At 40.6% G+C, this 15,324-nt stretch overlaps 1 protein-coding gene across 23 annotated transcripts in view; it reads left to right on the forward strand.

Annotated features, from left to right (window-relative positions):
• Positions 1 to 15,324, forward strand: part of LOC115567404 (focal adhesion kinase 1-like) — a 64,233-nt gene that overhangs the window by 10,923 nt on the left and 37,986 nt on the right. For 9 of the 23 annotated variants that reach the window (XM_030393957.1, XM_030393961.1, XM_030393969.1 and 6 more), the window contains exons 1-10: positions 801 to 3,056; positions 9,245 to 9,531; positions 9,622 to 9,788; positions 11,781 to 11,868; positions 12,112 to 12,191; positions 13,036 to 13,098; positions 13,207 to 13,261; positions 13,579 to 13,719; positions 14,154 to 14,231; positions 14,899 to 15,006. In XM_030393957.1, the coding sequence (XP_030249817.1) occupies positions 2,984 to 3,056; positions 9,245 to 9,531; positions 9,622 to 9,788; positions 11,781 to 11,868; positions 12,112 to 12,191; positions 13,036 to 13,098; positions 13,207 to 13,261; positions 13,579 to 13,719; positions 14,154 to 14,231; positions 14,899 to 15,006 (1,140 nt within the window). In that variant the 5' untranslated portion in view covers positions 801 to 2,983. Of the gene's footprint in view, positions 1 to 789; positions 3,057 to 9,244; positions 9,532 to 9,621; positions 9,789 to 11,780; positions 11,869 to 12,111; positions 12,192 to 13,035; positions 13,099 to 13,206; positions 13,262 to 13,578; positions 13,720 to 14,153; positions 14,232 to 14,898; positions 15,007 to 15,324 lie in introns of those variants that run through there. The other 14 variants (XM_030393953.1, XM_030393955.1, XM_030393959.1 and 11 more) reach the window with 6 other exon arrangements.

Below are 15,324 nucleotides of genomic sequence, written 5' to 3' on the forward strand. Positions count from 1 at the left end.
TGTTGATGAAGGCGTCAGGTCAGAAATCACTTATAAGACTTGTTGCTCTTGTTTTCAAATAATTGTACATCTGCTATTCTCTACATCAGTTTGTGTCGCGAAATAATCACAATATGAGTGTTGTCTGTGTTTTGCCGCTGGAGGCTTAGCTAGAATGAATCAAGACCATCTTGTCCTTTGGCATGTCCGAGGTATTGAATGTCAGAGTGCTTTATTGCCACTGAGGAGCTGGCATGCTGCAGGAGCAGGTGAAATGTGTTTGGGGAGGAGGAGTGAGGACAGAGGGCAGTAGAGACCAGCTGAGGGCAGACGGACAGGCAAACGAGGGTGGCGGTTAACAAAAAGAAACAGAAGGAAACAAGTGTTGTAATGGGTCAAAGATTGGAATGTATGTTTTCTGTAGCTAAGCTCTAATCTGGGTAAAACTGTGCGTGTGTGTGTGTTTTTGAGTGTGTGTGTTTGTGTGTTGGGATGGCCTGTTTATGAGTGCCTGTTTTCTAAAGTTGAGTGTTGATTAAGATTGTGATCTTATTACCATATTTATGAGTACTGCCCAATCAGCGTGCCTACTTCCCACTGCATCAAGTCTCAATTACAATATTTCTATCCCTCTTTCTTCCTTCCTCTTGCCTCTCTCCTTCTCTGCCCTACACACACTCAAACATGCGTGCGTGCGCACAGACACACACACACACACACACATGCCGCCCTTCCTCCCGCCCTCTCCACTCTGGTTATGCCTGGTAGTGAGCGAAGCAGCTTTTTTGCAGCGTGCTCACAGCAGCCTATACAAAAACACAGCAGAAGAGAAACACTTGCACACACACTCCCACTGCCAGAGTTTCCTTTGCTTTGCTGACACTTACACACACTTTCCCATACACATGCACGCATGCCACACTTCTAAGCCTCATGCACTCTCGTATACATTCACCCGCTCTTTGGCTTCCACACATACACTCTCACTCCACAGTCTCTTTGGTGCACTCATTTCGACTGCTCAGGATTTGCACTGGATGTACAGTGTGTGTGCGTTTTGCGGCAGTATGTGTGTGTATGTTGGGAATGGTGTTGTGATCTAGTTGCTCTTCCACTGCTCCAGAGGAAAGCCTTCAGAAGCCAGACTGAACGACACACAGCTGACTGACTTGGAAACAGATTTACTGCATTGATTTACCTTCAACCTACTCCTGCAACATGATTTTCTCTTCATAGTCCGACTTTCATCCTGTCCTGTCTGGCTTCGGATCGCAATTCTTTTTTTTTTGTTAGTTGGTGACTTTTGCTCCACCTTTCCCTTTAGGTCTCTGTCGCTTTATGTATCGCTCTGACATCAGACACCTGCTTTGACCTGGTTAACTCCTGCAGGCTCCGAATATTGTGGGACAGCTTTGGAGGATGTGAGGCTCAGCTTCTCTCTGGGGTTTCTCTGCTTTCTCTCATCATCCCACTCTCTTTATTTCTTTATATTTCTCTTTCTAATTAATAATTTTCTTTGATCGTTTGGGTCTTATTCAACCCTTGCTGTTTTGTCTTTCTTCTTCTGTCGTTATCCTTATTTCCCTGTCTTGCTCTGCTTTTTCCCTCCTGCGTCGGTCACCTCTCCCTCACTATGCTCCATTTCTCTACCTCCCGGTTTGCCCTACATTTTCGTCGCTTTCTTCACTGATGCCAGTTTCCCTTTTTTTCTTGCGATCTCCTTTTGGACAACATTGTTGGATTTACAGAACAAAACTACCACCTTTCTTGGAAAATGACACTTTGATATAATTATCTGGAGGCTTACTTTCCTGCAAGGGATGTCGGTGTTGTTTTGTAAACCTGGATGTTTGACATGCAGTGCTGTAAACCTGCGACTTAAGATTAATGGCTGCAGGGAAGCCACCCTTGTTTGAATTTTACATCAAGGATTGATTAATTGGATCAGCAGCTCCGCACTGGAGGACTGATGGGATATTTTGTGAGGATTTATTGGACTGCAGGATGGCCTCATGGGTAAAGAAATCATCCTCCAACCAAAGAAGTCTGGCTTGATGGTCTCTTTTGCGAAGCTTACACTCTGCTGAACTATCCTTGAGCTACTTAGTGAATCCTCTCCACCTACCATGGGCAAAAAATGTATTTCCTCACAGGGATAATTTCATACTGCATGATGGTCAATGTATTTTGCTGGGTTAAAGGTCATGGCCAGTACTGGGCAGATTGATTACTAAAACCAGGATCGCAAGCTACTCCCTAAAGTCCTGAAGTAATATGATGCTTTAGGAGAGTGACTCACAGTATTGTGGTCTTTGATTTCTGTACAAGATACTGTAATTATAGTTGTTATCATCTTTCATTTGTTTCAGAAGGAGGTCTGTCTTTCTGATAATCTTTGGCATTGACAGATTCTGCATGCTGGGCCATTGTGGATGTGAGAAACCATACCTTTTTATTTAAAGGTAAAAATATTCGAAGCATCTATCTGCCGGGCCCTGGTGATAGATTCAGAGTGCAGTGGCTGCTAGAGCATAGACAGCGACAGACTGGTATATTCTCTACCCCTTGTGAGGATACTTGCCATGTCATCAGATTTTACAGTACAAAGGATATTTGACATCCTCTGTTTCCTCTTACTGGGCTCTTTGCTTTACTGGAGTTACTTACTACCCTGGGACACTAGCTTTGATTGATTTTTTCTATTGTGTTTCCTGTAGCTATCTGTGGGGCAGCTAAAAGTTGCACAATGGATATTAAATCCCCTCTAAGCAATGACAGCCCAGTTATCAGCAGAGAAAGTCTCAATTTTTAACTATTTTGGAGAGTTTATATCTTTATCTGCCCTTTTTTGGTGTATTCAAATTTATAGACTTGGAAGTTTTCACGGTAGTGAAAATCCAGGTTAAGAGTTGGTCCCAGTTTTAGACTCTATGCTGTTTTTGGGGCCTAGCAGTTTTGTCTGGACACTGTGGCCAGACCTCGAACAGCCTCAGCTACAAAAAGAATGGAGAACAGCGGCTGCATCCCACTCTGCTGGAGCAAGGGGGCCTGCATCTACGCACAGCACCCCCTACCAAGTATGTACTAATAATAGATGTATCAATAGCAACACATACACAAACTGAACGCAAACCTCTGTCCTAGTAAGAACAAACTGTAGGCTATGTTCCTTTTTTAATATCAGTGCTGAATATAACCAAAGCCTTATGATTCACAGCTATATATATATATATATATATATATATATATATATATATATATATCACACACACACACACACACACACACACACACACAATTTATTTATCAAATAATACAACTACACCTTTTCCGCCTGAGTATCATTTTTATGATTATATAAGTCAGTTCATCATCATGAATTCCTGTGGTTGTTTACCATCTCTCCCTCAGCTTGGAAGCATTTTCTTGTTCTGATAGACATTCAGTATTTCAGTATGTCAGGCTGGTTGGATTTCTTTTACCCGAGCAAAGTCTCATGAAGGTGTTAGACAGATTTGTGTAATTCATATCACTCCAGGCTTCAGAAGTTTTGATCGTAACATTATGTGTTACAAGACATCTAAATTCTGTCTTCCCTGTGAGCTGTTTGTGACTGAAGAAAAAAGCAGCCAAGTCACAGACGTGCTGCATGACAAGCTGTCCATCTCAAGAATGAAGCGTTATTTTACAGCCCTTGAATTGATTTGATAGGGCAGCGTGAATGTGAATCTTTTGCTGTGGTTCAAGCTTTTGTCTGAAAAATGAAAAACAGCCACGATTGTGATTTGTTATCAGTTCATTTGGGTTACACTTGTACTGAGCTGTAATTAGGTTGGTGAATACGAGCGTGTGGGGAGATGGTGGTTATGATGTACAATAGTAGCTCTCTGTCACTGTAACAACTCATAACACGAAGATGCTCTCAGTGCTCAGTTGTTGTTCTTTGTTGGCATGCCATAAAACATTCAGCCACTCAAAAACATTTTATTTCTGTGGAAATGACATTTAGATCCGTATGGAACAGTCACATATGTATGTACAATATATAGATGTGCAACCAATGGTTAGAATTGGAGCTTTATCTTCTCCGTCCCATGGTATAGATAATGCGCATCCTTGGCAGAAGATGGAAGAGAGGGTGTAGTAGTGTGGGGAAGGGGGAGGGCAAAGGAAATTGTTTGAGGATGTGAGAAAGATGAGAGCGGGGAGGAAGAGCGGAGGTTCAATAGGACAGTTGGATCAAATGGAGATGCAAAGACAGGAACTAAAAGGCCTGTGAGCATGTGAGATGAGCGACAGGGGGAGATTAAGAGGGGCGGGGTGGGGGAGCTGCAGATGAAGGGGGAAAGGATAGAGAAAGAAGGATACAAGAGAGTTGGCCGAAAAGCAAAGGAGGAGATGAAGGCTTTTGACCGAAAGAGATGAAAACAGGGATAAAAGTGAAGAATGAACAACTAAGGAAAATGGAATGAGAAAGGGATGGTAAAAAAGACACGGAGGCCGAGGCTCCCTCAGGATCGTGCTAACTACAGTAACCCAGATACCAGTTAAACGAGGAGATAAACCGTCATTCTGCTGCTGCTGCGGGACAGAGCTCAACTCCAGCCTACTGTGGTTTAACAGGCTGAGTGTCAGTCACTGGAGCCCCACAGTGAGTGGGGGTGGTGGGCCTGGCAGCCGCCTGCTCCCCTCTTGGCTGCCTGCATGGCCTAGTTGATTTGATTCCTCTCCTTTTATCATTGTGAGTGTGTGTGTGAAGGCATGCGTGTGGGGTTATGTTGAGTCCTGTGCTGTGTGCAGTGCGCCTGTTTTAAAACAATTATTTATGTACTGTGAGATGAATATTTGGTTGTGGCCCCAATTTTGTAAGCTGTTTTGTCAGGTAACTAAAGGAAAGCCTTTTTTCATGTAAAAGCTTTCGTGGCTTATGTATATTAATGGTTTGTTAGGATGACATAAAGCTTAAGAATGCTGTTTTAGTGGCAAACCTGGAAGCCCAGCGAGTCAATTTTCCCAAGCTAGGTGAATAAAAGGAATGGAATATCATATATGTGTCTAGACCAGACCACTAATCCACTGATCAAGAGTCATATCAGTCACATACTGGTTGGTAGCTTCAGTATTTAGGGACTATAGGTTAACAGTAACCTATTTTGATAAATGTTTTGGAAAAACAACCTTTTCCCACTTGTGTGTTGTTACTGTATTTACTGCATAAAGTAGCTCTATGTATGCACCAAGGGAAAAATAGGTGTGTCTACTTCTCTAATAGGATTTACTAGAGCTGTATGTAGTATTTAGGTTAAAGTTACGGGTGTGTGAATTTGTGTCAGTGTATGCAGTGGCATATTTTAGTGCTTAATATCTAATCTGATTAGCAAGTGACTGAGTGAGTGCAGCAGCAGCAGATGGCCGTGGTTTGAGACTCTATAGCTCCTCTGGTGCAACTGCTTCTATTTAAAAAATGAGTTGCAGTCAAAATAATGTCCCCAATACATTTTTTATTTCGCCCCTCTGAGACGAGGCATGAAGAGAGGAGCTGTTCTTACAACTGAAGGTATGCTGTGCACTGTACCACAACCCGTGTACATTCTGGAGAGGGGTTTCCACAAAACATAGTTTTTGTTTCTTTATAGATAAATGTATCTTTTACTCTCGAGAGTACAACAGAAGTTGTACAAAAGTATATGCTCAGACTACGGCCACACATTTGTATACAGTGTGTGGTCAATTTTTTTACTTACAAAAAACGCTAAATATTCTGATCCTTCCTCTGCATCTGCCCTCAATTAGTATATTGAAATGACATGAGAGCAGAGCCTGAACATGATGTATCTGAATAACAATAGAGCGTAGAGTATGTAGTGTCAAATGCAGTGCTAATCTCAATTAAGATGGTTCACAAATTTGGTCTGGAAGTTTAATTATTCCCAGCAACTACACAGATCCAATATGTCTCCTTCTGTTTCAGCTTTAAAGCTGTGCAGCCATTACTGCAAACCTCACTTATTTTTATTTTGAACAATATGATATCACAAGTTGTAGCTTTAATGTCTTCATCATGCTGATAGTTTTCATTAAATAGACTGTGGTTACCAGCAGGGCATCTGGGATTGTTATAATGAGATGATATAGTGGAATTACAGCAGCAGTATACTCTTTTGGGATTGTAATAAGCCCCCTAATAATCTAGCAGTATAATAGCCTCAGTGGTATAATTTTAATTGGATGATGATAGTAATACTGTATGAGGGACATTTGTAATCTGATCTTCACTGATCTGTTGTATTAAAGCTTTAAGGGGCTGTTGAGTATGTGGCCATGGCTGTGACCGTTTAACACTTACCTCTACTCATCACACCTATAAGAAGAGCTCACTATTAATAGTATTACAGTAAAAGCAGTAAAAGTACACACTTCTTTATCTTTTAAACCAAAAAACGTCTATGTCAACCTGTTTTCTGAATGCATTTTTTTATTTTAGCTAATAACCAGCTAATGTAATTTTTTGCTGTTTCTTAAAAGAAAATGGGCTGTTTAACAGATTACCTGAGTCTGTACATTAAAAAGGGCATTGAAAACTTAATAACTAAAAATTTAGATACTAGTTAAAAAAAAGTCATTGTTTGAGTCCAGCAAAGATCTTCGTAGGTACTTTAGACCAAACAGCAGTTCTAGACTAAAATATCTGATTTACAAACCAATCCAGGGTTTTCCCTGCCATTATACGGCTTAGGCGCGGCGCCCAAGCATTTTTGCCTCCCGCCTAAGCAGTCGCTACGCTACGCTGCTATAGTCCGTGCGTGACGGTGACGAGCGTCCGTCCGTCCCCCGGTTGACGGTTATGAGCTCCCGGCTGACGGCGATGAGCGTCCGTCCGTCCCCCGGCTGACGGAGTGGATGACCGTCCGTCCGTGTATCCCCCCGCCCCGGACTGACGTTGACGACCGTTCGCACCCCCCCGGGACAGACGGTGCGCCGCAACACTAAAAATTTCTGGGGAGAACCCTGCAATCTAACAATAGATCTACAAAGCAGGTTAAGGATACACGGTACAGTGGTGACTGATGTTTATCTGTTGTGTTGCATCAGTTTGACATGAGCTACTGGCTCATGAAATCCCAGCCACCAGTTTGTAATGCTATGCAAGAACTAAAAAGTCTTCCCATACTCTAGGTAGTTATATAGCATGCAAAGCAGGCTTTAAAAGCAGGAAATTGGTATGATTGGATTTGTGCTCCCATAAAGTAAAACTAATGTGTAAAAAATAGTGTAAAGGGGCAACTGATCTTATACCAGTTAAGTTTTTTAATAGGTGACAAATATTTTGTTTCCCTGGTACCAAAGGGGTATAAATAACAACAAGAACTACATAAGAACAACCGAAGAACAGTGGCATCAGATATCAGCAAAATTGTTCTGCCCAGAATTTCACATTTTTTGCATCCCTAATACATATATCTCAATTGGAAATGAAGGAAAATAGCAAAACCAGATGATGTATATCATACAAAAATGTACTGATCTTGATACAGGTGTTTATTCATACCAAGAAAAGTGTAATAAGTAGATATGAAGCTTTCGAGCCATTACTTCACTACAGTAAAGACTCCAAAAGAAAATGTATGTATGGGACTTGTGCACACGCCCAGAGAGTTTTACACACACACACACACACACACACACACACACACACACACACACACACACACACACACACTATTGATACAGCAAGTTCTTGAAAGAGAGTGCTGAGTCAAGTCATCAGATACATAATGTCCTCCCTTGCACCTCTGTTGCAGTCATTGTGCAGACTCACTCGCGCACATAGGCGTGTGAATAAGTCTTTGAAGGCAACTGTAGGTCAAGCCGTTGAAAGTGCTGAGACAACTTTCCCTGAATCAGTGCCCATATTTCTGTTTTTTTCTTGCGTTTTCATCAGTATAAAACAAATGACTGTGACCTAAACGCCACACAGGCAAATGCAACCCTGAACCACCTGGTAGATGATGACACTGCAGATCAGAATTTCAGACAGCTCTGTTAGAAAAGTCTTTAATTCTCTAGTACCGTCAGTCAGTCGGGTTTGGTTTACTTGTTTCTCCTTTGTCAACACATGCCAGAATTCCACTATAACTCGGTCACTTTCGTGCTGATGACTCAACAGAGCCTCCAGGGATTACCAGGCAATGACAGCATGACACAGGAAGCAGCAGAGTCTCCCATTATAATGTGGTGTAAAGATGAACCTGTTGTATATGAGGGGACAGGAAAGGACCATAAAGAAGGTAAAAGTGAAAGAAGGAGTTGGAGATAAATGGAAGAGGTCGAGACAAAAATGAAATGATCTCATTCTGTATTGGGCGACAAAATGTCAAGGGGGCATTTTTCCGTTACACTAAGCGTCTGATGTGAAACACTGGGACATAACAAAGAAGACGACAGGATTGTTTCATTTTAAATAAGAATGGAAACAAATGTGTGCATGCACATTTAATGTAATGATTTTGGTTAAGGTACCTTGGAAGTGCTTGAGTTCTACAAACTGTACATATCCCCTTTGTTTTTTGTTTGTGGCTTGCTGTTGAGTTGTTCAAGACTGATTGCCTGGTTGATGTAGCAGTTGGCTGTCCAGTTTGATCAGTGCTTCCCACTGGTTGGGAATTTATTCATTTGAATTAATTCAATGTATGTTTAGATGTGAGTCCATTAGGTACTTCTCAAAAGACCTTGTGTCAGTGTTTTGCTGGTTTCTATTGACTCTTTACTGACTGACTGACTGACTGAATTATTGACTGGTTGTCAGCCTTATTGAAACACATAACTCTCCTCATCAATCAGTCACAAGCTCAGTAATCACATGTAGAATAAACATGTTTATTCCCTTGCTCTCTTACTACAATTATATGTTGTCTCAGTGTTGCTGTCTTATCAGTGTTTTATTATTTCAGTTGGATTTATTCTACATGAGTCCTATGTCTTAATGTTTATGTCTTAATGTAATGATTATTGATGCAGCCTGTAAAGTGTCATCACAGATGTATAAAGTGCAGTATGAATGGCAGACGTGTGATGACTCAGAGATTGTGTGAGTGGGCGTTTACTGTCTCAGCTATGCTTTCAGCAGTGTGTTTGAATGGGTTGAGCAGTTTTCCTCCTCACCATAATCACCTTTAATATTGTTTATACAAGACACATTTATTACAGATTAATGGTCAACTATAAAGTCACAGTTTGACCTCTGTCCTCTTTATTCATATTTCAGAATATGACGCCCAGTTAGCCCCAGCAGGAGCATCTGAGTCAGGCATGGCGTCATCTTCCTACTTGGAACCCAACCACAACCATTCAGGATCGGGTGGTTGTGGGGTTAAATCCCGCTCCGGGATGCCTGGTGGTACTGGTGTTGGTACAAGTGGTTCTGCTGGAGGCCTCGAACGGCCCCCTGGCTCCATGGACCGGGTTCTGAAGATCTTCCATTACTTTGAGACAAACAGCGAGCCATGTACCTGGGCTAGTAATATCAGACACGGAGATGCTACAGATGTCAGGGTAAGACGTACAAACATTTCTCACATTTTAAGTGCTGCAGTGTCATAATTTCCACGATTCTCAAACTCATCCCTTCACTTGTTTCAACAGGGTGTTATCCAGAAAATAGCGGAGATTCACAAATTACGCTGTGTGTCCTCTCTGGGCCTCCGTCTGACCCATCTGCACTCTGATTCTCTCCATTGGTTACACCCCGATTTGGGCGTGTCGCATGTGAGGGAGAGATATGAGAAACAGCACCCCCAGGAGGAGTGGAGGTAGAATTACAACATTCTCTTTCAACGTCTGCTCCTTATCCCCATGTCCCCCCATTTCACTTTTTCTACATGAATTATTAGAGAGTAATGTTTATGTATTCATCGACACTGTGCTCAGATTAGTGAACAGACACTACAGACTAAGACCTGAAACATATTTATGTCAGCTACTGTATACAAGCAGTGAAAAATAATACAACCAAGTATTCAAAATTGAGTTGCTCCCTTTCACCACAATCCTTCTTGTGATTTTCTTTAGATTTAAAAGTGTCTCCTCATTCATCCATATCTTCTTGAGTACAGAGGACTTAACAGTCAGAATGAATAAAAGGTTTTATAGTTTGCCATTTAGCTATGTGACTTCATCACAACAGTACAGGACTTGCCTGCAATGAGTCGTCCTTGCTAATGTTATTTTGTGCCCATTAGTAATCTGTAATTTATAGAGCCTTATTCTACACATTCATTTTATGCAGTAGCCTATTATGCTATGAGGGATGATCTACTCTGTCAGATGAAAGCATTTATTTTCTTATCAATTTGTATTATTTGCAAGCAGCTCTGTCCATTGCTAGCCTACATTGATACTGTGGTGACACTTAGCCATCTGCAGCTGATGATGTTAACAGCTCTCCTTACAATTCAGTCAATTGTCCTGCAGTTAATGTGTTACATCCAAAGTCATTAAAATTAAAATGAATTCAAAGTGAACGCATTGTTCACACTGCTTACATGCAGCTGGAGCAGCTCTGCCAGTTGTTGCAGCTCTGCCTCACAGGGCGGCGGAGCTGCAAGCCCACAGGAGCTTCTGCTGCTGCCAAGCTATTGTTAGATCAGCAGAAGTAGCCCAGGGGATGGACTGACTCTATCTCACTCCTCTCTCGCTCCCTTGCGTGCTTTCTCTCGTGTGCTTGTGTTCTCTTTGATGTTTCTATCCATCCTTCTTTCTGTCATCTCTTGCATCTGTGTTTTCTTTCTTATTCAGCCCTCTTTTTTCTCTCAAACACGCAGCATTTTATCTCTTCTCACACTCTCTTTTTGGTTCATTCATTATTGAGCAAGGATGTTTTATTCATTCTGTCTTCATGATTTCATCTTGATTTCCTTTGTTAACTAACTACATGCCTGTAGCATCAAAGCGGCTTGGAGCTCACTACTCTTCTGACCCATTTGTACTCCACTGTAGTCACTGCAATACGTCAGTCATAAAGTAACATGTGACTATAAACAATCATGGCCCATCTGGGTACTTCTGTGACACAGTTAATTGGCAAGTGTAACAGCAGGAAACTCATTATGCTTCATGGTGTTACAAGGTTATCACTCTCAGTAAGTTCCCCGTCAGCAAAAATATGAAATCATGCTTGTAATGTGCAGACTGTAGTAAAGTGAGTAGAAAGGGCATCTTCCAGCTCTGAGTCTTGGTTTCAAGACACCCTGCTGAGGTGACTTTGAAAAAAATATTGCATCAACATGTACTTTAACCTCCCGGTGAGGGTACAACAACAGAATTAAAGAAACAAGTACAAGAAACAAGTACAAGAAACTCAAGTCCATAAGGCAAAACAACATAAACTTTGCTGTTACAACAACAAGATTTGTGATATCAACTCACATTGCAGGGTTTGTAATTCAAGTCTTTGACTTTTAGATGCACACATATTTTAATTATAAATTTTAAAAAAACTGCAAGCACATTTTTTGCACTCAATATGGTGATGTGAATTTTCTGTTGCATTCCAGTATTTTATATTTTTGAGAAAATCATATTCTTTATGTAGAAAAGAGATCTATTTTTAATATTGAGGTTGCCTTTCATTCTCTGGTATACCTTTTTAAGTCATCAGCTGTATGTGTGTGTGCGTAAGCATGCTCCTTCTGTCTCTTTTTCCCTTTTCTAGGCAGTAATTTGGATGGTACAGGCTCTTTTATTCTATATGTTGATGTGTGCACTGAAAAATTATTTAACCAAACTGTTTCCATCATCCTCAGGTATGAGCTGCGGATGCGGTACCTTCCTAAAGGTTACCTCAGCCATTTTTCTGAAGACAAACCCTCTCTCAACTACCTCTATCACCAGGTGAGACCATACAACAAGATCATATAAATAAACCTGTTCTCTCATACATCATTTGCTTTCGCTTCCTCCCTTTTGCTTTTTGTCATTTAACGAGGAAATATGTCTCGAAACAGATGATTAAAAGGACACACAGCTGCTCTTACATGGACTACTGTATAATCTGCAATTCACATGCTTACATTTTAAGATACTTAACAGCAATTTTGTTGTAAAAGTTTGTGTTGTGGTGTTGTGTTTCTACAGGTCAAGAGTGACTACATGCAACATATAGCTGATCAGGTGGATCAAGATGTTGCTTTGAAACTTGGCTGTTTGGAAATAAGGTGAGAAACACATACACACACACACACACACACACACACACACACACACATACACACACACAAATGAGTTCTCTTGCCACAACAATGCTAATTTTGTTCACAGGCCATTACATGTTGTTGAAGATACTACCGACCCCATATCCACCTGGTATTAAAAATGCTATCTGTATCCAGACCCATTTTTATGTAATATGTAAATGCATTGTGATCAAAACTTAATCAGATCTTTTTTACATCTGAGGGTAGTCTGGCTTGCATTGTGTTCGGTTCTTACCTAGGTGTAGTAGGTACAGTGTGCAATGTGCTGAAAGAGACAAATGTCTTTTCTGGGCCATTAAAAACTCCTAAAGATGTGTTATTCAGTGGAACTACAAGAAAAAAAAAGCAATACAGGTGGCAAACGAGTGGTATACAGTAAGAAATAACATTTGCTATAAACAAGCCACATAATTTGTCTAGTCACAGAGTAGTTTGCACTCCTGTACTGCCACAGAAAGAGAGAAACTTATTTTTTTAATCTAGGAGAGGAATAACTTGATGTATAATTTGCCAAATGTATTTGTTTTTATTGGAAAAATATTGAAGAATTTGTCATACATAGTTTTGAAAGTTTACCATATTTCGACAGTTTACCATATTTCGACAAGTCACAAAACTCTGATTTTTCCAAGGGAGCCTGAGGCTGATTTGCTGCTTAAATAACTCACATGCAGGTTTTGCTCCGGAGGATACAGATCCCATTTCAATACTGGGTGTCAGTGGAGTGTTCCAGTTAAATATGTGTGATCATTTAATACTGTGTCTACAAACTGATCTCCTTCTCTCCGCTCCGTGAACTATACAGGAGGTTCTTCAGAGAGATGCCAGGAAACGCCCTGGATAAGAAATCCAATTATGAGCTACTAGAGTAAGATTGATTTAATTTAATCTATGTAAACCACAATGCCTCTACTGTATTTTTAACAAATACATTTCAGCTGCTTAAAGATATATGTTGTGATGTTGTTGTTCTCAGGAAAGATGTTGGTCTGAGAAGGTTTTTCCCCAAAAGCCTGCTGGACTCCCTCAAGGTAAACCAGAAAAAGCTCCATCACCTGATAATGACAGATGGCAGAAATTATCTTGCGAATCCTAGTACCGTTAAGTTGTCTGCATGAGCTAATGGCTGTTTGACTGAGGGAGCGGCTGACTGGCAGGGAAACAAACTTGATGACTGGATGGATGGTTGGCTGAATGTCTGATAATCTGATTGTCTGGAATTAAGTTAAACCTCCTGTTGTCACTTGCAGTGTGTCTTGTCATGAGTCTCGTGTGCGTTTCTTGGCTGTGGACCAACTCTCTCCCAGAATCGCTTAACTATGGAAGTTTTTTCTCTCCTCCCTCTCAGGCGAAGACTCTTCGTAAGCAGATCCAGCAGACCTTTAAGCAGTTTGCTAACCTCAATGATGAGCAGAGCATCCACAAGTTCTTTGAGATAGTCTCTCCCATCTACCGCTTCGACAAAGAGTGCTTCAAATGTGCTTTGGGGGTAGGCCACCACTCAATTCAGACAAAAAGTCATTTCATACATTTTCCATACCTTGAAGTTCATACTAATTCAGAGGTTGAGCCTATTTAGCTTGCTCAGGATAGAAAACATGTGGAGTGACCTGTCAGCTTTATCTTAAAATGTGAGGTTAGCAAGTGCTTGTGTCCACAGATCTGTCTCAGTACAGTGTTCTTATTATACTGTTCTCTACAGCAGTGCATTATCCCTGTCGTCTCCGTAAATAATGCAAACCTTCTTCTGTCCTAGATCGCATTGAGTATAAAAAGTAGAGAAAACAGATGAGAACATTACAATTGTTTTATGCTATCAATATTAGATATCTGCCAGTACTATGTTTAGTTAATAAAGCAGATGATTTGATGAAATGTGACATATCATTTAATGCTACACCGTCTTTTTCTCTCCCTCTCTAGTCTAGTTGGGTAATATCAGTAGAGTTAGCTATCGGACCAGAGGAAGGAATCAGCTACCTCACAGATAAAGGCTCAATGGTGAGTAATGCACATATGCAACTCTCAAGGTCTAACTTTTCTGTCATTGGTCATTTAAAAAAAAACAGTTTCTTTTTTCTTTTACTTTAAAAAGGCTCCCATCTCCACTGTGAACTGCATGCTTTTAATCTGAAAGCCATAATAGTGTCAATACACCATACTGCCCTCTACTGGTGTGCTTCTCTGGTAAACAAATTACTAATTTTCAGCCGATAATAAGAGCTAGAAAAAGCCATATGTGTGATCACCAGATGAAGTGATTAGGATATGTACACAGCTGTTTGCTGTAGTGACAACTCAAAGTGCAGGAAACAGACGCACATCTGTAGCTCCACTGCTCAAATGAAGTCATTACATTTCAGTTTAATGAGGACAGACTGCCTGTCAAAATATGAGCAATTACTTTAATAAGTTGATCATTGCATGACAATGAAGAGTTGTCCTGTTTGGCCTTTACAAATACATTAAAATTCACTCTTGATGACTATGTCTTACTAGTGCACAGTGTTAAAAGATAGAGCAGCAGAAATACATGCCTAACTGGTGACTAGTGACATGACTCATTATCGAAAGATCATTTCCACTAAGCTGAATTATGGGCAACAACGTGATCAGTACGTTTCATGTGATTTTTCATGTTTTTTTGTATATTTCTTTGTCTCTGCAGCCTACACACTTAGCTAACTTTAACCAGGTTCAGTCCATCCAGTACTCTGCTTTGGAAGAGAAGGACAGAAAAGGCATGCTGCAGCTCAACGTAGCAGGAGCTCCAGAGGTGAAAACACACACCTTGCATAGTATTACAATGGCTTTTCTACTGTAGGGTGTTTTTTGTGAAACAAACAAATCATATAATTTAATGACGCTTAGTTGATGCATGACTTGTGATGATTTAATGCAGGACTTAGTTCAGGCTGTATCATAAATTCCTGTTGCTCCCCATAAACAAATGATAAGGTTTCTGTGGCTTTATCTTAGTATTTCGCACTTTAAGATCATCAGTTATGATGAATGCTAATTCACAGTTACTTCATACATGGGCTGATTTGCAACAAGGTTAGCTAGATTCCAGTTAAATAAAGCTTAATTTAAA

This window comes from Sparus aurata, chromosome 17, assembly GCF_900880675.1.
Source record: "Sparus aurata chromosome 17, fSpaAur1.1, whole genome shotgun sequence".
NCBI lineage: Eukaryota > Metazoa > Chordata > Actinopteri > Spariformes > Sparidae > Sparus > Sparus aurata.